Consider the following 26617-nt stretch of genomic DNA (forward strand, 5'->3'; position numbering starts at 1 on the left):
CTTCCTTCACTCTTGTAAAGTTTTGTACGTACTTGTTTTTGCTGAAGGGTTCCGTTTGCGCTTGGTTTGTCAGTTATTCTCCACACCAGGGCCCAGATCTCAGGTAGGGGTTCAGTTCAACTCCAGGGTGCTCTAGAAGTGGGGTTGGGACTCGGGTACTGCAGTGGCCAAACGTCTGCCCGCCACACAGGAGACACAGGCTCGACTCCCAGCCCAGGCACCAAAAAAAAAAAAAGGAAAAGAATTGATAGCAATAATAAAATGAGAACATAATAAAAATATGAAAAAATAGCAAGAAAGCACACCTCAACACTAGTAGGCCCCAGAACCAAAAGGAGACACCCCAAGATATATTGGGTGTGAAGTCAGGCTGGTGCCCACCAGAGGGAAAGAAAATTTAAGAGAAAAAAGTTAAAAATGGAAATAATATGTGGAATATGAAGTAGAAAAGAAAGAATCAACACAACTTTAAAATATGTATAAAAGTAAACCATGAAAAAACAATTATAGTACTAATGAAAATGTATAGAAATAATATGTTTTTGAAAGGGGGAAAATGAAGAAAAGAACATTAAGGAAAAAACACTACGTTGAAACCTAGGCAGGCAGGGAGCCCGCCTGCTGCACTTGCCGCGTGTGGCCAGCAGGTGGCGGCCGCGAGGCGCCCCGGCCGCAGGGGAGCTGCCCAGTGCGCGGGCCCAGCCGCCCGCGAGGCGGGGCGGGGCGGGGCTGCGGACACCGTCCCCCCGAGGCCGGCCCCGCGTGGGCATGGGGTGCCCCTCCCGGCCCCCCGCGGGGCTGTCCGCCTGGACCCTCCGGCCGGCTGCCCCATCGCCGCTTCTTTAATGGATGGAGGGCTGTAGATTTTCTGCTTCACTTTGTGTCATTTTAGTTCGTTCCTTTACAAGCCTGTCCTCTTGGTCTGCATTGGAGCCGTGGCCCGGCGCGGCGTGGTTTCTGATGCTGACTTACCGTCCTCCCAGGATTGTAGGCGTACAGCGATGTCCCCTCTTTCATTTCTGATGTTAGGAATTTTGGTTGGCATTTTTTTCTTCAATTCTCTTGCTAAAGGTTTATCTATTTTATTAATCTTTTCCAAGAGCCAGCTTTTGACTTTTTTATGCTAATTTTTGTCCATTTTCTGTTTCTGTTCTAGTTTACTAGCTGCCAGAATGCAATATAGCGGAAACCAAATAGCTTTTAAAAAGGGGAATTTAATGTTGCACATTTACAGTTCTAAGGCTGTGAAAATGTCCAAATTAAAGCAAGTCTATAGAAATGGCCAATCTGAGGCATCCAGGGAAAGATAATTGGTTCAAGAAGGTGGATGAAGTTGAGGGTTTCTCTCTTATCCGGAAGGGCACATGGCGAACGCGGTGTCATCTGCTAGCTTCCTCTCCTGGCTTCCTGCTTCATGAAGCTCCCCGGGAGGCGTTTTCCTTCTTCATCTCCAAAGTCACTGGCTGTTGGGACTCTCTGCTTCATGGTGCTGCAGCATTCTCTGCTGTCTCCAAATCTCCTTCTTTCTCCAAAAATGTTTCCTCTTTTATAGGACTTCAGAAACTTCTCAAGACCCACCCGAATGGGTGGAGAGATGTCGTCACCTAACCCACCTTAACAGCCACTCTTGACTAAATCTCATCATCCAGGGAGATGATCTGATTCCAGTTTCAAACATACAGTATTGAATAGGGATTATTCTACCTTTATGAAATGGGATTTAGATGAAACATGGCTTTTCTAGGGGACATACATTCTTTCAAACCAGCACAGTTTCCTTCCTTTCCACTTCTAGTTTCATTATTTCCTTTCATCTATTTAATTTGGGTTTAATTTCCTCTTATTTTTCTATGTTCTTAAAATGGTGGCATAGATCACTGATTTTATACGTGTTTCATTTTTATGATATAGGCATTAAATAAAAAAAGAAACAAAATATAATATAGGCATTTAAAGGTATAAATTCCTTGCTAAGCATTGTTATGGCTGCTTCTACTAAGTTTGGTATGTTTTCCTTAAAAATTAAAATTCGGTTAAAATATTTTAAATTCATCTTACGATTTCTTTGACCTATGGGTTATTTTATGAGTCTGGTTTTTAATGTTCACAGAGTTGGGGTGTACAGGCGGCTCAGTGGTAAAATTCTTGCCTGCTGTGAGGGGAACCCAGGTTCTATTCCTGGCCCGTGCACCCTAAAAACAAAAACAAAAACAAAACTTTCAGCAAATAGTGCTATGATAACAGGATATTCACATGGAAAAAGAATGAAATGTGATACCCACTGCACAGCATACAAAAAAAATTAGTTTTCTTAATGGCTTATGTTACTGATTTCTAATGTTAAGCCATTGTAGTCAGAGAATATACTCAGTATGGTTTTTGTTGTTTTTTTTGGGGGGGTGCATGGTCCAGGTCTCCCACATGGAAGGTGGGCATTCTACCACTGAGCCACGTGCGCAGCCTTCAGAACGATTTTGATCCTTTGGAACTCATGGAGGCAGTTCTGTGGCCGGCTCAGGCCTGGGGACGAGTGCTCCCCCGTGCTGGGCATGATGTTTTGTGGATGTGTCTCACCTCAGGTTCGTTTCAAATCAGCAATGCAAAGCTGTTTTTACAGTCGTGCAACCACCATCTTTCAAGAATTGATTGAATAAATAGAAAAAAGACACCATTTTAATAGAATGAAGGAAAAACTATGATCATTTTAATAGATGGAGAAAGCATTTGAGAAAATTCAAAACCTTTTTATGATTAAAAAATAAATAAAAACTTTGTGCAGACTGGGAATGGAAGGGCAGGTCCTCAGCCTGGTAAGGACGTGAAGACCTTGACCAAGTCCCGCACTTCACAGTGAAGCGCTGACCACCTGGCCCTGAGGTCAGGGACAAGGCCAGGGACCCGCTGACCGTCCTGCCCAGCACCACACTCAGTCCCGGCAGCGCCTCGCAGAATGCAAATCCGCATAAATGCCGTTAAGACTGGAGAGGAAGAAGTAAAACCATATTTGTAGATGACAGATGACTTATACAGAAAACTCTAAAGAATCTACAAAACAGAACTATTAAGTGGATTTAGCAGGGTCTCAGAAATAAGGTTCATTTGCAAGTGTTAATTGTGTTTTTGTATACTAGTAGTGAACTGCTGGAGAATGAAATAGAAATTTCAATCTACTTACAATCATATAAAAAAGTAAAATATTTAGTAATAAATTTAACAAAAGATATGCAAGACTTCTTCACTGTAAACTGGACGGCACCTCTGGGAGAAGTAAAGAAGGCTTGAATAAATGGAGACATAGCATGTTCATGGATTGGAAGATGCAATATTGTTAAAATGTTGATTCTCCCAAATTGATCTGTAGGTTCAAACACAATCCTGGTCAAAATCCCAGCAGGCTTATTTATAGAAATCAGCAAGGTTATTGCCGCTGATAGCTTCAGCCGGGCCGCGCGACCGGTACACTGGGTGGGTTTGGGGCGAGCTCGCGGGAATTAACCTGGGTAAGCTGAAGCGGGCGCTTTCCCCAGCCGGCGGTCGCGAGAAAAGTCTTCACTGAGGCCAGATGCGGGTTTTAAGCTTTATTGTTACACTCCGGGATGGGCCACCCGGGAACCCGAGGAGTGAGACGTCTGGGGTCCGAAGACCCCGGGGCTCGGACGACCCAGAGCGGGGTAAGAGTGGGGCTTAAGTACTCTCGGGGAGGGGTGGAGTCTTGGGCGCACACGTCAGGAAGGGACAGCCAATCACACAAGGCAGGAGGCAGTTGCTAGGCTGAGGGCTTAGGTTAGGTATAGAGGAGTGAAGAGAATAACAGGAAGGCTTGCGGTTTAGTGGTGAGCTACGGAAATGGGCGGTCTACAACAAGAGGGGGAAGGGGGGAACAGAGAGGGGGGTTACAGGTACGGAGGGCAGAGAGTGAATGTAGAGAGGGAGAGAAGGATTAAAAAATTTTAAGCATGGCTAGGCTCCAGTCCCTGAGAAATATGCCACAGTTATTCTAAAATATGGAAGTGCAAAGATCCTGTAGTTGCCAGAGTGGATAAACAAAGGAAGCTGGGCTTGCCCCCCGCCCCCCCGCCCCCCCCCCCCCGATTTCAAGAGCTTCTTGAAAGCTGCGTAACGGATGGGGGAGGGGCCAAGATGGTGGCTCAGCTAGGTGCGGGATTTAGTTCATCCTCCAGAACAGCTACTAAATAGCCAGGAACAGGACAGAACAACTGCTTGGGCCATGGCAGTGACCGGACACACAGCGTACCCCAGTCTGGACCAGAGGGACCGGCTGTGAGCCCCCCAGAACCGCAAGTGCCCCAAGCCGTGGCAGCTGGTGCCCCTCCCCCACAGGCTGCTTCCCAGAGGGTACAGGAAAGGGACTTCACCAGCAGCAGGGGCTGAGTGCAACCAAGCTCCAATTGTGGAATTAATTAACAAATTCTGACTATGAAAAAATGGCTTCCAGCTCAACTGAACCTGGTCAAAGTGGAGGTCGCTGGTTTTTGCCCCAGCACCCAGGGAGCAGGGCTGATGGAAAAAGAAAAAAAAAGAAACAAGTTTTTGTGGCTGTGTTTCTACAAAGGCTTGACTGCCTTTGGATACAGCAGCAGGACTTCTCAGGCTGCAACGGCCCCAGGCACAAGCAGAAACAAGCTTGTCTGAGACTCTGTCTTCCCTCAAGGAATTCAGACCCCACGGTCTGGAAAAGGGAAGTGATTAAAGCCAGGCTACAACCTCTCCTCTGTCTCTACCATGCCCCAGCAGGGACAGTCTGCTGAAGTTAAAGGTACTGCATCACCGTATGCTGGTGGGACCTGCAGTCAGACAAGCACCACATACTGGGCAGGATAAGAAAACCAGAGTCCAGAGACTTCACAGGAAAGCCTTTCAACCTGCTGGGTCTCGCCCTCAGGGAAAACCAACGCAGGTGACTCTTTCCTCCTGATAGGAGGCCAGTTTGGTCTGGGAAAATCCGGCTGGGGTCTATAATACCTAGGTAGACCCTCCTAAGGGGAGTGGGGGGAGGCACCATTCAGGCAGGGTAAGAAAAAAAGAACTAAAACATTCTGATCTCTTAAAAAAACCTAAGCTATGTGGTCTAGAAAAAGTTGAACTGAATGTCAAAGAACAGACGGCAACAAATTCATCCAGCAAGAAAACCCTAGGTAAAAGAAGTGAAAACAATCTCCAGAATAAACTAATTAAGATAATTAAATGCCTAGATGCCAGCAAAAAAAACAAATCACACTAGGAAAATTGAAGATATGGCCCAAAGGAACAAGCCAACAATTCGAATGAGATACAGGAGTTGAAACAATTCAGAATGTTTGAACAGACATGGAAAACCTCATCAAAAATCAAATCAATGAATTGAGGGAGGATATAAAGAATGCAAGGAATGAACAAAAAGAAGAAATTGAAAGTCTGAAAAAACAAATCACAGAACTTATGGGAATGAAAGGCACAGTAGAAGAGGTGAAAAAAACAATGGAAGCCTACAATGTTAGATTTCAAGAGGCAGAAGATAGGATTAGTGAACTGGAGGATGGAACTGAAATCTGACAAGCAAAAGAAAATACAGGGAAAAGAATGGAAAAATATGAGTAGGGACTCAGGGAATTGAAAGACAATATGAAGTGCACGAATATACGTGTTGTGGGTGTCCCAGAAGGAGAAGAGAAGGGAAAAGGAGGAGAAAAACTAATGGAGGAAATTATCACTGAAAATTTCCCAACTCTTACAAAAGACTTAAAATTACAGATCCAAGAAGTGCAGCGAACCCCAAAGAGAACAGATCCAAATAGACGTACTCCAAGATACTTACTAATCAGAATGTCAGAGGTCAAAGAGAAAGAGAGAATCTTAAAAGCAGCAAGAGAAAAGCAATCCATCACATACAAGGGAAACCCAATAAGACTATGCCTAGATTTCTCAGCAGAAACCATGGAGGTGAGAAGACAGTGGGATGATATATTTAAATTACTAAAAGAGAAAAACTGCCAATCAAGAATTCTATATCCAGCAAAATTGTCCTTCAAAAATGAGGGAGAAATTAAAACATTTTCAGACAAAAGATCACTGAGAGAATTTGTGACTAAGAGACCGGCTCTGCAAGAAATACTAAAGGGAGCACTAGAGACAGATACGAAAAGACAGGAGAGAGAGGTGTGGAGGAGAGTGTAGAAATGAAGACTATCAGTAAAGGTAAAAAGAAGAAAAATTAGATATGACATATAAAATCCAAAAGGCAAGATGGTAGAAGAAAGTACTACCCGTACAGTGATAACACTAAATGTCAATGGATTAAACTCCCTGATCAAAAGAAATAGACTGGCAGAATGGATTCAAAAACAGGACCCATCTATATGCTGTCTACAGGAAACACATCTGAGACCCAAGGATAAACATAGGTTGAAAGTGAAAGGTTGGAAAAAATATTTCATGCAAATAACAATCAGAAAAGAGCAGGAGTAGCTATACTAATATCCAACAAATTAGACTTCAAATGTAAAACAGTTAAAAGAGACAAAGAAGGACACTATGTATTAATAAAAGGAACAATTCAACAAGAAATATAACAATCATAAATATTTATGCATCGAACCAGGATGCTCCAAAATACATGAGGCAAACACTGAAAACACTGAAAAGAGAAATAGGCACATCTACCATAATAGTTGGAGACTTCAATTCCCCACTCTCATCAATGGACAGAACATCTAGACAGAGGAGCAATAAAGAAACAGAGAATTTGAATAATACAATAAATGAGTGAGACTTAACAGACATTTATAAGACATTACACCCCACAACAGCAGGATACACCTTTTTCTCAAGTGCTCATGGATCATTCTCAAGGATAGGCCATATACTGGGTCACAAAGCAAGTCTCAATAAATTTAAAAAGATTAAAATCATACAAAACACTTTCTCAGATCATAAAGGAATGAAGTTGGAAATCAATAATAGCAGAGTGCCAGAAAATTCACAAGTATGTGGAGGCTCAACAACACACGCTTAAACAACCAATGGGTGAAGGAAGAAATTACAAGAGAAATCACTAAATATATCAAGGCAAATGAAAATGAAAATACAACATATCAGAACTTATGGGATGCAGCAAAGGCAGTGCTAAGAGGGAAATTTATTGCCCTAAATGCCTATATCAGAAAAGAAGAAAGGGCAAAAATTGAGGAATTAACTGTTCACTGGGAAGTAGAGAAAGAACAGCAAACTAACCCCAAAGCAAGCAAAAGGAAAGAAATAATGAAGATTAGAGCAGGAATAAATTAAATTGATTTTATTAATTTAATTAATGAATGAATTTTATTAATTTAATTTAATTAATGAATTTCACAATCAACCAAACCAGAAGTTGGTTCTATGAGAAAATCAATAAGATTGATGGGCCCTTAGCAAGATTCACAAAAAGAAGAGAGAAGACGCAAATAAATAAGATTAGAAATGGAAGAGGAGACATAACCACTGACCCCACAGAAATAAAGGAAATAATGAGAAGAAACTATGAACAACTTTATGCTAATAAATTCGACAATGTAGATGAAATGGACAACTTCCTAGAAAGGCATGAACAACCAACACTGAATTGAGAAGAAATAGATGACCTTAGCAAACCAATCACAGGTAAAGAAACTGAATCAGTTATTAAGAAGCTCCCCAAAAAGAAAAGTCCAGGACCAGATAACTTCACATGTGAATTCTACCAAACATTCCAAAAAGAATTAGTACCAATCCTGCTCAGACTTTTCAAAAAACTGAAGAAGAGGGAAAGCTACCTAACTCATTCTACGAAGCCAACATCACCCTCATACCAAAGCCAGGCAAAGATATTACAAAAAAAAAAACCTACAGACCAATCTCTGTAATGAATCTAGATGCAGAAATCCTCAACAAAATTCTAGCAAATTGAATCCAGCAACATATTAAAAGAATTATACATCATGGCCAAGTAGGATTCATCCCAGATATGCCAGGATGGTTCAACATAAGAAAATCAGTTAATATAATAGACCATATCAACAAATCAAAGCAGAAAAACCACATGATCATTGTGATTGATGCAGAAAAGGCATGTGACAAAATTCAACATCCTTTCCTGCTGAAAACACTTCAAAGGATAAGAATAGAAGGGAACTTCCTCAAAATGACAAAGGGAATATATGAAAAACCCACGGCTAACATCATCCTCAATGGGGTAAAACTGAAAACTTTCCCCCTAAGATCAGGAACGAGACAAGGATGTCCACTATCACCACTATTATTCAACATTGTGTTGGAGGTTCTAGCCAGAGCAATTAGACAAGAAAAAGAAATACAACGCATCAAAATTGGAAAGGAAGAAGTAAAACTATCACTGTTTGCAGAAAAGGGAGGAGTAAGGGGTATGGTATGTATGCATTTTTTTCTGTTTTCTTTTTATTTCTTTATCTGAATTGATGCAAATGTTCTAAGAAATGATCATGATGATGAATAAAACAAACGTAAAGCTACGTAATGAAGACTGCAGTTGGTAAACCATCACGTTGCGGATGGACGGACAGAATAGAAAGGCCAGAAGTTGACCCGCATGTTTACAGGCATCTGATTTTCAACAAAGAAGTCACGGGAATTCTGTGGGAAAAGGAAAATGGAGTTAGAATGACTGGATATACATATGGGGGAAAATCAACTTGACTTTTACCTCGCACCAGATACTAAAGCAAAGAACCATTGCAACGTAGTGAGAGATGAACAACCCCATTTAAATTAGGCTAACGATTTGAACAGGCACTTAACAGAAGAAGAGCTATGAACGGCCAGTACCCGGGTGAGAACGTGCCCGCCATCCTTCTCCAACCGGGAAGTGTGTGTTAACACGACCAGGTGCCAATTCACACCAGGTGCAGCAGTGATGCGCGCTGTTGTGGAGTGGGCCCGCCCGGCCCCTGGGAGGCGGTGGCCCGTCTCTGAAACATTAGATGCGGCCCCTCTGTTTCTGTGTGACCGGAAGCAGATGTCCTCGCACAGGCCTGCCCATGCGTGTTCTTAGGAGGTTTCTTTGCCATTGCCAGGAAACTGGAGACAACTGCACGTCCATAGGTAGGCGGAGGGGAGCGGAGTATGGTCTGTACAGTGGGGCGTCCCTTAGGATCTAGGGGAGCGAGACTGATGGAGCCCGTGGACGTAGCTGTCATTCGCCGCCAGGACAGAAGTTGGTGCTGGGCGCTGGGCACAGGGTGCTGGCTGTGGGGCACTGGGTACCAGCCGCTGGGTGTGGGTCTGGGGTACTGTGCAGGGCTGGCAGCTCACTGAGGCGTGCACTGCCTTCGACAGGTGCAGTATGGGGTGTGGATTAGGGCTCCGTGAAGTAGAGGAGCTAGAAGACGAAAGGTGACCACAGTTGGGGCCTTCTGATCCCTGACCTGAAGGCTGTTTTGGGACTTACGGTGGCTCTGGGAAGCCTGCCACTGACTGCGCCTGAGCGCACGGGCCTGGGCCTTCCAGGGGTCCAGCTGAGTAGGTGTCAGATGGGGGGAAAGCAGGGAAGGGCCACCCTGGGGCCAGGTGGTCTGCGTGCCCGCTGCAGGGCTGCGTGTTGGAGACGGAGGGGGGCTGGGAAAGCCCACAGCTGTGTGGCCAGGCAGTGAATTAGCTTTTTAAAATGGGGGGGGTGAGGCCCATGACACGTGAGCCAGTTCCCCTGCGGTTGTCCCCCTGCCCTGGGGCTCCGAGCTCACCCGTCGGGGTGGCCAGCTCCCAAATCTAAAGGGGGCAGCGCTGAGCCTGCAACCTTCTCGGCACCAGCAGCAGAAAAAGGAGCCCCCGCCCAGCCCCCACGCCCCACGCCCCGCGCCGGAAGACGCCCCAGAGGAGCCAGAACCCGCCCCTGCACAGCCACCACCCTCTGCGTGCTTGTGCCCAGGCCCCGACGTGTTTGCAGGTGACCCAGCTCTGCTTGGGACAGGTTATCATTGTGGTCACCACCTTGCACACGCCTGGAAATCTACTAAAACCTTCCCCTCAGGACAGCGGCGCCCCGCGGGGGTGTCCTCTCCCCTGCCGAGGGACGGGCCGTGTTTGGAGCGGCCAGTCTGCTGACTGCGGTGCCACTGCCCCTTTCCTCCCGACGCCCCGGAGCCCTCGCCGTCGGGGTGCGGGGCTGCGCTTGGCCGTCACGCGGCGGGAGAGACTCGCGTGGGGTCCTAGGCTGCTCCAGCAGCGCCCTGGCACGGATGGCTCTAAACGGCGGGAAGCGGCTCACGGGGGGGCGGGGGGGAGTTCGCGTCACGGCGAGCCCCTCCCGCAGGCTGGCGCTCCCCGGCTGTGCCAGCCGCCCCGCCCCGCTGCCGCCCCGGCGCCCCGCCCCGCCCTGCTCCCGGGCCCCCGCCCCGCTCCCGGCCCGGCGCCCCGCCCCGCCCCGCCCCGCCCCGCCCCGCTGCCGCCCCGGCGCCCCGCTCCCGCCCCGCCCTGCTCCCGGCCCCCCGCCCCGCCCCGCTCCCGGCCCGGCGCCCCGCCCACCGCCCTCTGGCCTCCCGGCAGCTCCCGCAGCGCGCAGCGCTCAGCGCGATTTTATTCTCTTCTAAAGGGCTCAGTGACAGTCTGGAAACCCACCCTGGGTCACACCCTAACTGAAGTCGCCTTACACCGGTTCGCAACCCCGGCATGGGTTAGATCGAAGAACATGTTTTTCTGGGGTGCACACCGCTCCAACCCCCACACAGGTGAGCTGCAGATAGCTAAGACAGGTGGCCCCCCACTGGTGTGGTCCGCCCAGCGGGCGCCATTGTGGCCCAGCAGGAAACTTTCTGGGTTAAAATGCTTAAGATGCCTGTCAGATTTCCTGGGGCAGAGGGCAGCGGCTTTGCGCCCCGAGGTGGTGGCCAGCGCTTCTCCCACTGCCAGCTGCACTGTGACTGGCACTCACGGAGACAGACCCACCTCCCTTCCCACCTGCTCCCTGTGCGTCCTCCTGGCGGTGGTGCATGGATTCCTTCCGACAGCGATCCCTTAGATGCCCAGCTCCGCCAGGCTCAGGAAGTCCAGCAGACCACGGCCTCCTGTGTGGGGAGGGCTGGGGGGCTTGGCAGACAGCAGAGGTGACTCCTGGACACTTAGCAGCCCTGGGCCACATAAACAGATCATACTCATGTGAGGGTGACCCCAGGTGTACAGCTCTTACCTGGAGGGCCAGGTAAATCCCCTTCTACCTTACTGGAGCCACCCAACCCCTTCCAGTGCCAAGAAGGCATCCTGCCCCACAGCACCCTCCTCTGTGCTGCAGACACTGCACCCTTGGCCATGGCTCTCCCGCACGCCATCCTCCTGGTGGGGGCCTTGGCCATGGCTCTCCTGCATGCCATCCTCCTGGCTGCACCCTTGGCCATGGCTCTCCCGCACGCCATCCTCCTGGCGGGGGTCCTGGCCATGGCTCTCCCGCACGCCATCCTCCTGGCAGGGGTCTTGGCCATGGCTCTCCCGCACGCCATCCTCCTGGCGGGGGTCTTGGCCATGGCTCTCCCGCACGCCATCCTCCTGGCGGGGGTCCTGGCCATGGCTCTCCCGCACGCCATCCTCCTGGCGGGGGTCTTGGCCATGGCTCTCCCGCACGCCATCCTCCTGGCGGGGGTCCTGGCCATGGCTCTCCTGCACGCCATCCTCCTGGCTGCACCCTTGGCCATGGCTCTCCCGCACGCCATCCTCCTGGCGGGGGTCCTGGCCATGGCTCTCCCGCACGCCATCCTTCTGGCTGCACCCTTGGCCATGGCTCTCCCGCACGCCATCCTCCTGGCGGGGGTCCTGGTGGAAGTTGTCGGCAAGTCCACAGAGAGTATGGTAGGTGTCTGTCATGGCAGAAAACTGAGCATTTCCTTCCCTGTGGCCAGTTCCAGGAAGTAGTGAGGGCCCCGCATGCTGACATGGGGTGGGCAGCGCAGTCCTTCACCCAGAGCTCCGACTCCTTCAGCCCTCAGGGGTCACTGAAACACAGGCCCAAGATGCCAGCGTGTCCCCACTCCAGAGCTTGGTGGCTGGCAGGGCCTTGGCCCCTCTGCTGGGTAGCTGTGCTTCTCTGGCTTTTAGGGTCTTCATCCTCTCTCTGCCAAACTGGACCTGTTGCCAAGTCTGAAATAGGGTCTCCACACAGCTGCCCCCACTGGACTGTATAGAACCCCCAGCTGCCCACCCGGTTCCCTAGAGGTGAGAGACCATGGACCTCAGGAAGAGGGAGGCTCATCTCAGAGTCCACGGGCAGGGTCCCCAGTGAACGGAGTCTACATGGGGCGGGTGCACAGTGGCTAGGGTTCACGGCAGGGATGGGCTGTGGTGGGGAGGGGCCGTGGTGGGGGTCCGGCAGCAGGCAGGTCAGCGTGCTGAACTTTGGTTGTCATCGGCTGACGGCAGCCCCAGCCACCCTGTGCAGTGCCTCCTGCTGACCTGGGCCACCTCCAGTGCATCCTGTCCACCAGAGCCACCATCCTGGGGTGTGGCCCTCCAGCAGCGCTGCCTCTTCCTTGCCTCAGGGCCCTTGCGGGGGCAGGTGATGGGAGGGGAATCGAGGGCAAGTGACTGGGTGGGGGCATTCTACCCTTGTTTGGCTGAGGCTAGTTCAGGGGGCTCAGCTATGCTCCGGGCGGTGGGAGGCTCGTGGCTGGTTCGTGGTCCATGTGGATGCCATGTTTCCTTTCCCCACTCACCCTCGTGTCCTTTACTGTGCCCTGCATGAGGGGATGAAAGGCACAAGTGCAGCCACGCTGGAGTCACCCCAAATCACCCACTCGAGAAGGGTGTGCATCCTTCCATCCCCCCAGTTGCTGGCTACCCAAGGCAGGTCCCCTGTGGGCTTCAGATACCATCACCTGGCGGGTCTGCCCCCAGAGGCTGTCCCCCGCCTCATGCCCCCATCTCTCTCTGGGCTTTCCTCCTCACATCTGCCCCCCACCCCTGCCACTCCCCCAAGACGACTCTTGCGTGTTGAGGTGGAACTCTGATCTGTGGGGGGCCCAAGTCAGAATCCCTTGACGATGGAAATGCAGAAAACATCAGTGAAGCAGACAGACCATCAGGGTGGTTTGGAGCTGTATGTGCTCCAGGAAAACATGTTCCAGATGTTTCTGTGGGCGGTGGCCGTCGGGAGCAGACCTCTGGGTGAGGGGCTGCAGTTAAGGTGTGGCCCTCAGGCAAGTCCTTTAGAGGCAGAAGGAGGCTCAGACAGAGTGTTTTATTTTTATTTATTAATTTTTAAGTTTTTTTTAAAAAATGGCAAGAAACACAAACATTCCTAACATATGATCATTGATCATTCTGTTCTACATACATAATCAGTATTTCACAATATCATCACAGTTGCATTTCATCATCATGATCATTTCTTAGAACATTTGCATCAATTCAGAAAAAGAAATAAAAAGACAACAGAAAAAGAAATAAAACGAAAACAGAAAAAAAATTATACATACCATACCCCTTACCCCTCCCTTTCATTGATCACTAGCATTTCAGACTAAGTTTATTTTAACATTTGTTCCCCCTATTATTTATATTTATTCCATGTGTTCTACTCGTCTGTTGACAAGGTAGATAAAAGGAGCATCAGACACAAGGTTTTCACAATCACACAGTCACATTGTGAAAGCTATATCATTATTCAATCATCTTCAAGAAACATGGCTACCAGAACACAGCTCTACATTTTCAGGCAGTTCCCTCCAGCCTCTCCACTACATCTTGAACAACAAGGTGATATCTACTTAATGCGTAAGAATAACCTCCAGGATAACCTCTCAACTCTGTTTGGAATCTCTCAGCCATTGACGCTTTGTCTCATTTCTCTCTTCCCCCTTTTGGTCGAGAAGGTTTTCTCAATCCCTTGATGCTGAGTCTCAGCTCATTCTACGATTTCTGTCCCACATTGCCAGGAAGGTCCACACCCCTGGGAGTGATGTCCCACGTGGACAGGGGGAGGGCAGTGAGTTTGCTTGTGTTGGCTGAAGAGAGAGGCCACATGTGAGCAACAAAAGAGGTTCCCTTGGGGGTGACTCTTAGGCCTAATTTTAAGTAGACTTGACCTATCCTTTGTGGGGTTAAGCTTCATACGAACAAACCGCAAGACTGGGGGCTCACCCTATAGCTTTGGTTGTTCACACTGCTTGTGAGAATATCAAGAATTCAACTTGGTGAGGTTGAATTTTCCCCTGTTCTCACCATTCCCCAAAGGGGACTTTGCAAATACTTTTCCACTCACTGATCAAATCACTCTGGGATTCTTCGGGGCATCACTCTGGACAAACCAATAAAACCTCATGTCCTACCCAAGATTCCATGTACTTATGGTGTTCAATTAAGCTATCTACATAAGTTATATTAGGAAATGCACTAGTCGAAATATAAATTTTGTACCAAAGAAACATTTTTTGCTTTAGTCTCACACATAAGTTGAAATTTTAAAATATTAATTACCATCTATTTTCAACACCCTGCAGTAATGACATTCCTTTGTTCTTCCTCATGCAAAAACATTTTTAAAATTTGTACATTTAGTCACTATCGTTATACACTCTAGGCATTCCTAGATTACACATCTCAACCTTTATCGTCTTTCTTTGTGATCTCGTTTATGCCCCCAGCCCCCCTCCCTCCACCATTCCCACATCCAGCTTCACTCAGTGTTTCAACGTAATTGTATTACTGTTAGGTAGTATTGTGCTGTCCATTTCTAAGTTTTTATATTCATTCCTGTTGCACAATCTGTGTCCTCGCAGCTCCAATTACCCAATATCTTACCCTATTTCTATTTCCTGATGGTCTCTGTTATCAATGAAATATTCCAAGTTTATTCACTAATGTCAGTTCATATCAGTGAGACCATACAGTATTTGTCCTTTTGTTTTTGGCTAGTCTCACTCAGCATTATGTCCTTAAGGTCCATCCATGTTGTTACATACTTCATAACTTTATTCTGTCTTACAGCTGCATTATATTCCATCGTATATGTATGCCACAGTTTGTTTAGCCACTCATCTGTTGATGGACATTTTGGCTGTTTTCATCTCTTGGCAATTGTAAATAATGCTGCTATAAACATTGGTGTACAAATGTGTCCTTGCCCTCATGTCCTTTGAGTAGATACCTAGCAATGGTATTGCCGGGTCATATGGCAATTCTATATTTAGCTTTTTGAAGAACTGCCAAACTGCCTTCCACAGCGGTTGTGCCATTTGACATTCCCACCAACAGTGAATAAGTGTGCCTCTTTCTCCACATCCTCTCCAGCAATTGTCATTTTCTGTTTTGTTGATAATGGCCATTCTGGTGGGTGTGAGATGATATCCCATTGTGGTTTTGATTTGCATTTCTCTAATGGCCAGGGAAGTTGAGCATCTCTTCATGTGCCTTTTGGCCATTTGTATTTCCTCTTCTGACAAGTGTCTGTTCAAGTCTTTTTCCCATTTTGTAATCAGATTAGCTGTCTTTTTGTTGTAGAGTTGAACAGTCTCTTTATGAATTGTGGATACTAGACCTTTATCTGATATGTCGTTTCCAAATATTGTCTCCCATTGTGTAGGCTGTCTTTTTACTTTCTTGATGAAGTTCTTTGATGCGCAAAAGTGTTTATTTTTGAGGAGTTCCCATTTATTTATTTATTTATTTAATGCTCTTGCTTTGGGTGTAAGGTCTATAAAACTGCCTCCAAGTATAAGATTTATAAGATATTTCCCTACATTTTCTTCTAACAGTTTTATGGTCTTAGATCTAATGTTTAGGTCTTTGATCTATTTTGAGTTCACTTTTGTGTAGGGTATGAGATATGGGTCCTCTTTCATTCTTTTGCATGTGGATATCCAGTTCTCTAGGCACCATTTATTGAAGAGTCTTTTCTCAGACAAGAGTGTTTTAGTTTGCTAAGGCTATTGAAATGCAATGCACCAGAGTTGGGCTGGTTTTTATGAAGGGGAATTATTTAGTTACAGATTTCCGGTTCTTTGGAAGAAAAGCAGCAACTTTCCTCCGGCTTTCTCTGCCCCATAGGAAGGCACACGGCAATGCCTGCTGACCTTCCCTCCTGGCGTCTGGGGTCAGACGGCTTCCCCAGATGTTTCCTCTCTGCATCTCCAGTTGTCTGGGTCTGGGTCGGCTCTGAGTGCTGAGCTGAGCTATGCTGGGCTGCTGAGCTCCGCTAACCTCTCTTAAGCCTCTAGTGAATTAAATTCAACGTCGCTCATTGCGGAAGGCACTCCCCTTAGCTGACCACAGATGTAGTCAGCCATAGGTGAGTTTCACATGCTGATGATTTAGCAACAGAGCTACAGGGTAGCAGGTTGACACCTGAACCTAACTGCTCCTGCAAAAAGCCCCAGGAAGCAAGTTGCTGAACCCAGAAGAGAAGGGAGAGACCAGCAGACGCTGCTGTGTGCTGTCCCCTGTGATGAGTCAAGGTCCCTGGGATCAGCAGGCCAGCTGCAGAATGCCACAGTTTTTGGGCACTGTTCTAGTTTGCTGCTGCCGGAATGCAATAGACCAGAAACGGAATGGCTTTTAAAAAGGGGAATTTAATGACTTGCTAGTTTACAGTTCTAAGACCGAGAAAATGTCCCAATTAAAACAAGTCCATAGACATGTCCAATCAAAGGCATCCAGGGAAAGATATCTTGGTTCAAGAAGGCCAACGACGTTTGACATTTCTCTCTCAGCTGGAAGGGCACATGGCAAACATGGCGATGTCTGCTGGCTTTCTCGTGGCTCTACCGAAAAGGGACTCTCTCCAAAATGTTTCCTCTTTTAAAGGATTCCAGTAAGCAACTCCACCTTCAGTGGGTGGAGACACCTCCATGGAAATCATCTAATCAAAAGTTACCACCCACAATTGGGTGGGTCATGTCTTCATGGAATCAAAATGCTCCCACCCAGCAATATTGAATGAGGATCAAAGGGCATGGCTTTTCTGGGGTCCACCACAGATTCAAATTGGCACAGGGAGAAAGCATCACTTTGATGATACCTTGGTTTGGACTTTGTTTTAGCTCAAAGCCATAATCTAATGCACTCCCGGTGTTTAAGAGGGCCCACTTCATGGTATTTGCTTGAGGAAATGAACAGATTCCAGTACTGGGGTGGGGTGCTTTATTGCAAATACCAAAACTGGGAACAGCTTTGGGATTGGATCCTGGGCCAAGCTGAAATAACTGTGAGATGCTCAGTGGAGAGGGCCCAGGCTGCTTTGCAGAGACTGTCGTTACAAATACGGGTGCTGCAGGCCCTTCCGAGAGCCCTGAGACAGAAGCAATGAACGTGTCACTGCAAACTGGGAGAAGGGCCACCCTTGTTTTCAAGTGGAGAGAACTTGGCAAAATTGAGTCCTGGTGTCAGATGGAAGGCAGAATTTAGGGCACTGAGCTTGGATATTTGGTGGAGGTGATTTCCAAGCTCAGTGTGGAAAGTGCAGCCTGGCTTCTCCTTGCAGCTTATAGTGAAGTGCAGGAGGGAAGGGATAAGCTGAGAACTGAACTTGGGCACAGAGAAGCCAGAAACTGATGGTGGGGGCAATTCTGAGCTTCCAGAAAGCGAGCCTCCCAAGGAACAGAGCCTCGAGTGAGGATTTAACAGAACTTGGGCCCAGCAGGCCCCTTCAAACGCAGGTCAGGGCGGGAGTTGCAGGTTTCCAGAAGGGCCCCTGTGAACACATCAAAACCGACAAGTCTTTTGAATGCTGTGTGTGAACAGAACCACTGCCAGCCTGGATGAAAAGGGACAGAAAATGTCAGATTCAAGAAAAAATCATTTCAAAAGAAGAACCATGGAAGCTGAGGTTGGGCGGAGGACTAGAGAGCAGACCCGCCTGTGCTTGGAAAGGGCGCATCTGCGCTGGAGCTCGGAGAGGGGGCCTTCGCCCCAGTGTTTGGGGAGCACAGCCACTGTACAAGCACTGGAAAGGGGTGAGGCTGCCGCCTCGAGGGCAAACCATCGACCCCAGGGTGCCTGTCAGAGCTGAAGGTCTGGAGGATGCTCTGAGGGGGGCTGCACTTGCTTGGGCGCGTGGCCCTGTCTTCCTTCAGTTTCTCCCTGCGGGGTGTGCTGCCCATCTCTCCACGTTTATCCTGTGCCTCCCGCTCCTTCATGCACTGGAAGCAGATAAGTTGCCCTCTAGGTCTCTCCGGTCTCGGAGCGGGGTGCCCCAGGACAGACACACCCGTAATTGACTTTGATGAGACTTTGTACTAAGTTGTCACTGAAATGACTTCAGACTTTTGGGATATTATGAAGCAATGAATGCAGTTGGTATGTCGAAAGAACACATCTTTTGGGGATCCAGAGGGGAGAGTATGGTGGTGTGGAGCTGTGTGTACCGCAGAAAAATACAGTCGTGTCTCTGACCCACTCCTGTGTTGAGTCATCGTGAGCAGGACCCTGTGATGGGGCCAGTCCAGGCGAGGCCCTGCCTGCCAGCACGTGTGCTGACCCCAGAACTGAACCCCCGGAAGTGGAGCGAGCACAGGCAGCACACTCCGTAAGTGGGGCGAGCACAGGCAGCACACCCTGGAAGTGGGGCGAGCACAGGCAGTGCATCCCGGAAGAGGGGCGAGCGTAGGCAGTGCATCCCGGAAGAGGGGCGAGCGCAGTCATGCACCCTGGAAGTGGGGCGAGCGCAGGCAGTGCATCCCGGAAGAGGGGCGAGCACAGTCATGCACCCTGGAAGTGGGGCGAGTGCAGGCAGCACACCCTGGAAGTGGGGCGAGTGCAGGCAGTGCACTCTGTAAGCGGGGTGAGCGCAGACAGTGTACTCCGTAAGCGGGGCAAGCGCAGGCATGCACCCCGGAAGCGGGGCGAGCACAGGCAGCGCACCCCGGCAGCAAAAGCTGAGCTCATTGACCCGCAGGAGAAGCAGCGGCCAGGAGACGCCGCCACGTGCCGGCCCGGGGGGTGCCGCCGGAGAGGGGGAAGCATCCCTCATGGCTCCTCAGTTTGGACATTTTCCGATTCTCGAAGCCATGAGCTAATAAATTCCCAACATTTAACCCAACCCATTTTATGGCGTTTGCTGAAGGAGCCGAAGAAACTGAAACTCCAGCTCCTCATTCGCGCCCTAAGGGGGCCACTTCGGTGGGCCCTGGGGCCGGAAAGGCCACTGTGGCACAGGGCAGATGCCCCCATGCCAGCGCCCCCTGGGGCTCCCTCCCGCTCAGCAGGTCAGGGCCATTTGCGCACTTTCCCACATGTTCTCATATCCTGGAACATGTATGTTTCCTATTCCTGTGAATGATTCTTTAGAATTAGCACTGAGTTTTACATTTTAAGTTTTAAAGCCATAGTCTGCGAGTTGAGAGCTAATGTAGGTGATCTCACTGATTGAAAGCTCTCCCGCGTTCCACTTGTGGCAGACTGAATCTCATGCATGAGTGGCAGTAGCTGCAAGGGGCTTTGCCCCAAGCCAGGGGAGACCCCAGGCAGCAGTCGTTTGAACTGGAGACCCCAGGCCGCAGGCATTTGAACAGGACACCCCAGGCAGCGGGCATTCGAATGGGAGACCCCAGGCAGCGGGTGTTTGAACAGGAGACCCTGGGCTGCGGGCATTTGAACGGGAGACCCGGGCAGTGGGCATTCATACTGGGAGCCGGGTAGTGGAGGACCACAGCCATAGGGCCAGCCGCTCCCAGGAGAGGGGCTCACAGCCCGGGAAGGGGCCTGGAGCCCCCAGCGGCACCACCTGCTGCCCTCTCATGCTGGCCAAAGCCCAACCTGCTGGGTCAGAACCTGGCGGGGGCCTGAGGGCTCCCCACACCCTGCACAGGGCCCTTGCTGTGGGGGGAACGGCACAGGGAGGTCAGTTAGTCACGCTCCAAGCGTCTGTCCAGCACTAGCCCTGCCGTGAACTGTGGGGGGCTCAGAACACAAAACGGAGCCAGACCCCATCCTGCCCCTGGGGCTCCCCAAGGAGGCAGGAGGCAGGTACGTCTGTAACACGGCTGGGACCTTGCCAAGAGGAGGGACAGGAACACAGGTCGCTGTGAAGGGGCGAGGGACAGAGGGTGGGACAGAGGGACGGAGGTCATAGTGATGGAAGGACAGAAGAATGGAGGTCATAGGGACAGAGAGCGGGATGGACACAGGTTGGAGGGATGGACAGACAGAGGTCTCAGGGATGTAGGGAGGGACAGAGGTCATAGGGACAGAGGGCAGAGGCGTGGGGGGGTGATTGAGGGTCAGAGGGTGGGTGGGGAGCGCAGTCTTGGGGCTGGGGAGCCTGCTGAGGGGGGCAGCCCAGGACCCGCCTCACATCTGGACACTTGGGCGTTATCCTTCCTTGGGCCCTGGTGTCCCTGGGGCTGTCGCCCCAGAGCTCCGATGGGGCTTCATGAGCTGCTCAGTGGTCCTGGCCCCCGCCAGCCCAAGACCCCCAGGTCTGGGAGCTCACAGCTGTCCTCTCCCCAGGTCCAGCGGCCTTAGTGCTGTGTGGATGAGCTGGACGCCAGCGGCACCTGCCCGGGCACAGGCCTGTGTGGCCCAGGTCAGCAGGCGTGGCCGACTCCAGGGGCCTGCAGAGCAGCGCCACTGTGCTGGTGTCCCAACCCCAGTGGTGGGTGGTGCACACGCGGCGGCATTCACGCAGGCATGCACACACTCAGACACACGCACGGACACACACACGTGCTGTGCCTGGGCGCTGCAGCTGCAGGGACATACTGTCCGGGAAGGTGAACAGGAGGCAGTTGACGCAGGCCTTGGAGGAGGAAGAGGATGGGCTCGCTGGGTGGGGCTCCCGGTACGGGGTTGGTGGGAATGGAGCCGCAGGGGCCGGGCGCTGGGCGGGGGGCGGACAGGGGTGGGCACCAGGGGCTGGGGAGTGAGTGGTGGGAAAGTGGCGGGGCCCCGTGCAGCTAGAGGTTGGGTGTGGAGACCCCCGAGCCTTCTCCCCGCAGCGCCTACTGGGGGGCTGAGTGGGGACCCTGTGCAGACTCACGCCTGAGTGAGCAGTGGGATGGGGACGGGGATGGGTGGCATTTGGCGAAGGGCTCCCCTGGGGCCACAGCTGGGGGCTGCAGGCCGTGCCAGTGGCCTGGGCCGCGGAGGGGGGAGAGGACACCCAGGAGGGGGCACGGGACTGGGGTGGGTGGTGTGTGACCTGTGGTGGGCACAGCTGACCCTGGGGTCGGGGCTGGGATGCCCATGCCCTGCCTCACCTTGGCAGCCTCCACCTGCCCTGGGAGGGGCTGCGTTCACTCTCCTGTCCCTGAGTTCAGAAGGTCTCCTGGAGGCAGGGCCACACCCTCCCGTCTCGGACCCCCATCTTTAGCCGGGTACCTGGGACCTGGGTGCGGAGACGCGAGCCCTGTCTGCCCAGCGTGAGTCATGGGCAGTCACCCCACCAAGGGCCCAGGTGGGGTCGGGGACTGGGTGGGCAGGGACTAGAGGAGGCAGCAGGTGGAGGGGCCTGGGCGCAGGGTGCCGGTCCGGCTGCCTGCCCTGTGCCTGGAGCGCCCCTGGCCTGGCAGAGCCGGACTCTGTTCTGGGCTTCCACTGAGGCCCAGCTGGGGCTCTGGGCGGGGGTGGAGGGGTGGAGGCGGGCAGCGGGCAGCGGGCAGCGAGGGAAGGAAGGGCAGCTGCGTGGAGGGAGTGTCTCCGCAGGGGGCGGCTTGAGGACAGACCCCGAGGGCTGCGGGCTGCCAGGGGGGCAGACGGTGGAGGGGAGATGGACTGGGGAGCCGGAGTGGACCCCCGGGTGGCCATGTCAGGTGCAGACCCCCAGGCGGCCGCCTGGTTCTGAGGGGTGTGCAGGAGGGGCGGAGCCCAGGGGCCTCCAGACCTCTGGCAGGGCTCAAGGCTCCACCGTGGAGTCTGCTCTTTTTCTGGAAGCGCAGCTGCGTCGTCCATGAGTGCAGTGGGCTTGTCCCCATGTGCTCCCAGGGCCAGGTGAGGACAGCAGCCCGCAGTGCAGAACACAACCCCCCCCCCCCCCGGTGCGGGATGCAGCCCCCCCCGCAGCCTACCGGAGGCGCAGGGGCAGTTGCTGGACCGTTCTGGCGGCAGAGTGTGGCTGAGGCCCCACGTCAGGCCTTGCTCTCCACCTCCTTCCCCCCATGGGGTCCCAGGACTGCCCCGTGGCGGCCACTGACTGCTGTCCCCCACAGCTGCCGGCCGCGGAGGGCCCTTCCCCGTGAACAGAAGTGCAGGCCCGCCTGGGCCACCCGCCTCCGGTACGTCCCTTGGCGCCGCAGGAGGGCAAGGCTTGCCCCTGTCGGGCCACAGGGGTGGGGGCGTGGGCCCTGGCGGCCATCGTGGGGTCGGGGCTCCCTTGGGGTTCCCTCCGGGGCCGGGGCGTGTGGGGCATGTGGCCCTGGTGGCCTCTTGCTCCCGTGGCCCCACCCACGGTGTTTCCATGCAGACGGCCCCCGTGTGGCTGCTCCCCTCTTCCTGGGCACCTTCCTCCTGAGCTCGGGCCTCATCCTGTCCGTGGCCGCCTCCTTCTACCTCAAGCGCAGCCGGAGGGCCCTCGGTGCCATCCACGGAGGAGACAAAGGTGCCGCCCTCACCCTGCAGAGGCCTGGGGTCCCCGCCCCGCACACCGCCCGCTGAGCCCTCCACATAGGGCACGACCGGGGACGCCACCCCCTGGGGCACAGCAAGCCATACCAGAGCCCCCAGGGGTCCCGGACCTCATGTCCAGCTGGGCTGTGGTGCCCTCCATGCTCGGAGGCCAGGGCAGGCAAGACCCCCTGCCTGTCTGACCCCAGCCCCGTGGAGAAGACATGGGCGGCAGGTGTGATGGCCATCCCAGGGCCAGGGCACTCGGGTGGCCTCCCTGTCGCCCCTGCCCTCCTGCCTGTCCCTGGGTCCAATGCTGCCTCTGAGCAGCCTGAAGAGAAGAGGGTGAGGCTGGGGCCAGGGCCCCCCACCCCGGTCTAGGGCAGTGGGTGTCTGCCCCGTGCTGAGAGGGGTGGGGGGGCGGGGGTTGCAGTGAGTGCCCAACCCAGGAGCTGCGCATCGCCTCTGCAGCCCGGTGACCCTGACCCTTCCCCGTAGCCCCCGTGGCCTTGCCCCTCCCCCACGACCCTGCCCCCGACACGTTCCCTTCCTCCCCCACAGCCCTGGCCCCACGGCCCAGTGATGGCGTAAGTAAACCCACCCGTCCTGTGTCCCTTGTGGCGGGTGGCCCCTGGAGGTTCTCATGGCCCCTTTCTCTCTCTCGAGGCCGCCGTGACTCCCCCGCCGCGGCCCTCAGGTAAGTCCACGCATCCACCGCCAGCCTCCTCCGCCCGTGGTGGGGCTCAGGAGACCCCAGGGCCAAACGGCCCAGCTCATCCACCCCCTTGGCAGCCCCCAGGGCTCGTTCCAGGGGTCGCGCTGGGGTCTCCAAGAAAGTGGGGCTGCTGCACCCCTGCTGGCCTGGGCAAGCGGTCCCTGGCCTTTCTGGCCATCCACGTGCGGGGCACCTTGTCCCTGTCTCCTGCAGAGCACAGGTTGTGCTGTCCGAAGCCATCTGACTCTGGTCTGTGCCTCTGGGGTGGGGGTGTGGCCCCCCCACCAGGCTGGGCCCTGGGGTGAGGGGTCTCAGCTCTGCCCAGTGTCCGTGTACAAGTTACATGGGGGCCTTTGAGGGGCAGCTGCCCCCCCGGGGATGAGACCCTCATGCCCGCCCCCACCCCGGCCCTGACGCAGCTTCTCTGGCCCCTTCCAGTTCAGAAGCCCCGCTACGTAAGACGTGAGCGGCCACAGCCCGCCGCAGACCTTGCTGCCCCCCGCTCGGGGGAGGCCCGTGTCAGCAGTGTGTAGCCTGCCATGGACTCCTCCGTGGGCCTCCCGCCATGGACCCCCACCACAGACACCCCCTCCGCGGGCCCCCACCGCTCTGTGTCCTTGGCTGGCCGCACCCTGTGTGGGGTCCCTCGGGAGGCGGCCAGCCTGCCCTCCCCGCACTCCCCGAGCTCCGTCACCCAACGCTCCGTCCAGTCTATCTTCTATAGACTCTGAGTCTCCAGCCGCCTGGGGCCATGGCGGGCGGACAGTGGTGTGCCCTGGAGAGGGCAGTGAGGCTGCCAGGGGCTTTTCTCTGCTGCTTCCGCTCAGGCTCTCCACGTCCATCTGTCCATCTGTCCCCTCTGCAGACGCGGGACACAGAGTCGAGAACGCCTGCCCCGGGTGCCGGGCAGCGGGGAGGGCCCAGCGGAACCCACTTGGCCCTCACGGCCTCACACCCGCCTCTTTGGGAGCAGTGAGGCCCAGTGCAGGCGGGGGTTCTTCGAGCCCCTCCTGGGACCTGAGGGAGCATGGGCGCTGTCGCTGCCGCCATTTCTGCCAAGTGTGAGCCCCTGCAGACGGCCCCGGCGGGCAGTTTCCTGGCAGGGTGGCCCTGGGACCACTGGCTCCCGGGAGTTGTGCAGGTGGCGCGGCTCCACCCAGAGGCTGGGACACTGTTGCCTTTCTGTCCCCACAGTGGCCTGTGGCCTCGGGAAGGGCCGGCCTGGAGCCACTGCCATCCTGGGGATCCCTGCCCCACGGCCACTCCGCAGGACGCAGGCTCCGGTTGTCCACCTGCGGCTCAGCAGCCGGAATTTGCGGCCACAAGTGGGGGTCGGCAGCAGGGCCGCCCCTTCGGACGTCGCGCTGTTCCTCGTGTGTCCATCTTCCCGCGTGTGCCGGCGGGGCTGCAGGATCCAGGCCCCTCCGTCAGGGTTGGCGTCGCCGTCGCTGAGATGGCTCCAGAGAGCCTGTTTGCAAGCGGCACATTTGGCCTGGTGTCAGGACCCGGCCGTGCCGTGGCGGCTCTATGATGGCCCTTTGTGCTGGGGTCAGGGTCCCAGCTCCATGGAGGCGATTCTAGGACTGTCTGAGGGAGTCAGGATCTAATGAACGTGGGTGCGTGGACCAAGGTCCTGCTCTCGGGTGGGTGTGACGGCCCCTGTTGGAACCTGCGGCCTGGACGCGGCAGTGGCTGCGATGGGTGGGATGGAGTGGTCAGGGCCAGCGGGGCTCAGGCCCCAGGCTCAGGAGGGGCCGCAGAGGGGCCCCCGGCTGCCTGCCCAACCCCCAGGGCCAAGGCCCTCTCCTTCCCCAGGGCACTGCAGGGCCCATGCCTGGGGGTCCCGGGACAGCCCGGCTTGGGCTGGGGCAGCGGGGAAGGAGGTACCACAGCATCACCCGGCCAGAGGGCAGAGGCTTTGACCCCGGGGTTCGTAGTGTCTCCACATCCCCGCCAGCAGCCACAATGTGACTTCACACCCCTGGCCAGAGCTGCGGCTTCTGAGGGGCAACCGCCCCCGCTAGGAGTATGTGGCCACCCAGTGGACCTCACTGCTCCCGGGCGGAAGGAGGTGATTCCAGGGCCCTCCATGACCCTCAGGCTCCCGGGAGGGCAACACCCCACGTGGCCCAGAGCCCCTGGCGCTGGGCCCCTGCCGAGCCTTCCTGAAGGATGCAGGAACCCCCGCGGCTTCCCGACCCTGCTGGAAGAGCCAGGGGCAGCCCCTGCAAGCCCAGGAGGGCGTCTGAGAGGCTGCTGCCCCAGGTGGTGCCCTCGTGAGTGGGTGGAGGCAGATTCTCCATGCTCACCTCAGGGGCACAGGAGGAGACTCCATGGGTAGCCACAGCCCCCATGGGCCCTTGAACCCCTGCCCGTTGCTGTGGTGCCCTGTCTCTGCGCCACACCCCCAAGGACTGCTTCCTGCAGGACCGGCCAGGCCAGGGCGCCTGGAGCTGGGTCTCCGCCCAAGGGCGCTGCCAGGTGGGGTGGGGCCGAGCGGGGCACGTCCACAGGAGACGGCACAGCAGTCCCAGGTTCGGTGTCCGTGCGGCCAGGGCTGCAGGAAGGGCCGGCCCGGCTGGACCCTTTGGCTCTGGCTTTTCCCAGGAGCCGTCACCCCACGCAGGCTGGGTCTCACTCTGCCGGCTGCCCTGAGCAGGGAGGTGCGGGGTCTTCCCTGGGCCCCGGCAAGTCCTTACCCACACCCCGCCGTGTCTGCCCCCCATCCCATGTCCACCCCCGCTGTGTCTGCCCCCCATCCCATGTCCACCCCCGCTGTGTCTGCCCCCCATCCCATGTCCACCCCCGCTGTGTCTGACCCCCATCCCTTGCCCACTCCCCATTCCATGCCCAACCCCAGCTTTGTCTGCCCTCCAATCCCCCCAATCATGTCTGCCCCCGATTCTGTGCTCACCCCTGGCTGTGTCTGGGGCTCTGGCTGTACCCAAACTGCAGCCCCCTTATGGTCAGTGGGCCCCCCAGATAGAAACTCCGCCGGGAGCTGGGAGGGGTGTTGGAGCATCAGGGAGACCCCGCTGCCCTGGACGGCTTGGGGAGGCCCCCAGACCCCGGCCTGGGTATCCATCCCATCCCGTCAGCCTGCCTGCCTCACCCTGCCCCTCAGTGTCCCCACTCTGACCTCCGTCTCGTCTTCAGCAGGGCTGGCCCCGTGGGCCTTGCCATGTTATCTTTGTCCTGTGCCTGGGGAGGGGGTCTTAGGTGTCAGTGTCCAGGATGCCTGCAAGGCCAAGGGCAGAGCACACAGGCTTTGGGAGGCCAGGCAGGCAGCAGGGGGAGAGGCCATCCTGGTCCTGCAGAGAGGGAGGCAGGACAGGGCGGCCCAGTGTGGACCCCCCCAGCCCACAGCTGACGCACCCACGGCGCCTTGTGCCCGCGGCG

General features: G+C 54.1%; 2 protein-coding genes across 2 annotated transcripts in view; both read left to right on the forward strand.

The window, feature by feature from the left end:
* The window catches only part of C2H1orf159 (chromosome 2 C1orf159 homolog), a 37401-nt gene extending 13656 nt beyond the window's left edge, over positions 1-23745 (forward strand). Inside the window, exons 2-6 of the mRNA XM_077151631.1 lie at positions 10577-10712; positions 22110-22175; positions 22364-22498; positions 23065-23200; positions 23657-23745. Coding sequence (XP_077007746.1) covers positions 10673-10712; positions 22110-22175; positions 22364-22498; positions 23065-23200; positions 23657-23684 — 405 coding nt within the window. The 5' untranslated portion in view covers positions 10577-10672 and the 3' untranslated portion in view covers positions 23685-23745. The remainder of the gene's footprint in view (positions 1-10576; positions 10713-22109; positions 22176-22363; positions 22499-23064; positions 23201-23656) is intronic.
* Positions 23746-23768: 23 nt separating this feature from the next.
* LOC143675073 (uncharacterized) lies at positions 23769-25876 on the forward strand. Its single transcript, XM_077151630.1, has 2 exons — positions 23769-24279; positions 24413-25876. Exons 1-2 carry the CDS (start codon positions 24246-24248, stop codon positions 24823-24825), a joined length of 447 nt encoding a protein of 148 aa, XP_077007745.1. The 5' UTR covers positions 23769-24245; the 3' UTR covers positions 24826-25876.
* The last annotated feature ends 741 nt before the right edge of the window (positions 25877-26617 follow it).

The sequence above is a fragment of the Tamandua tetradactyla genome, chromosome 2 (genome assembly GCF_023851605.1).
Source record: "Tamandua tetradactyla isolate mTamTet1 chromosome 2, mTamTet1.pri, whole genome shotgun sequence".
In the NCBI taxonomy this organism is placed as follows: Eukaryota; Metazoa; Chordata; class Mammalia; order Pilosa; family Myrmecophagidae; genus Tamandua; species Tamandua tetradactyla.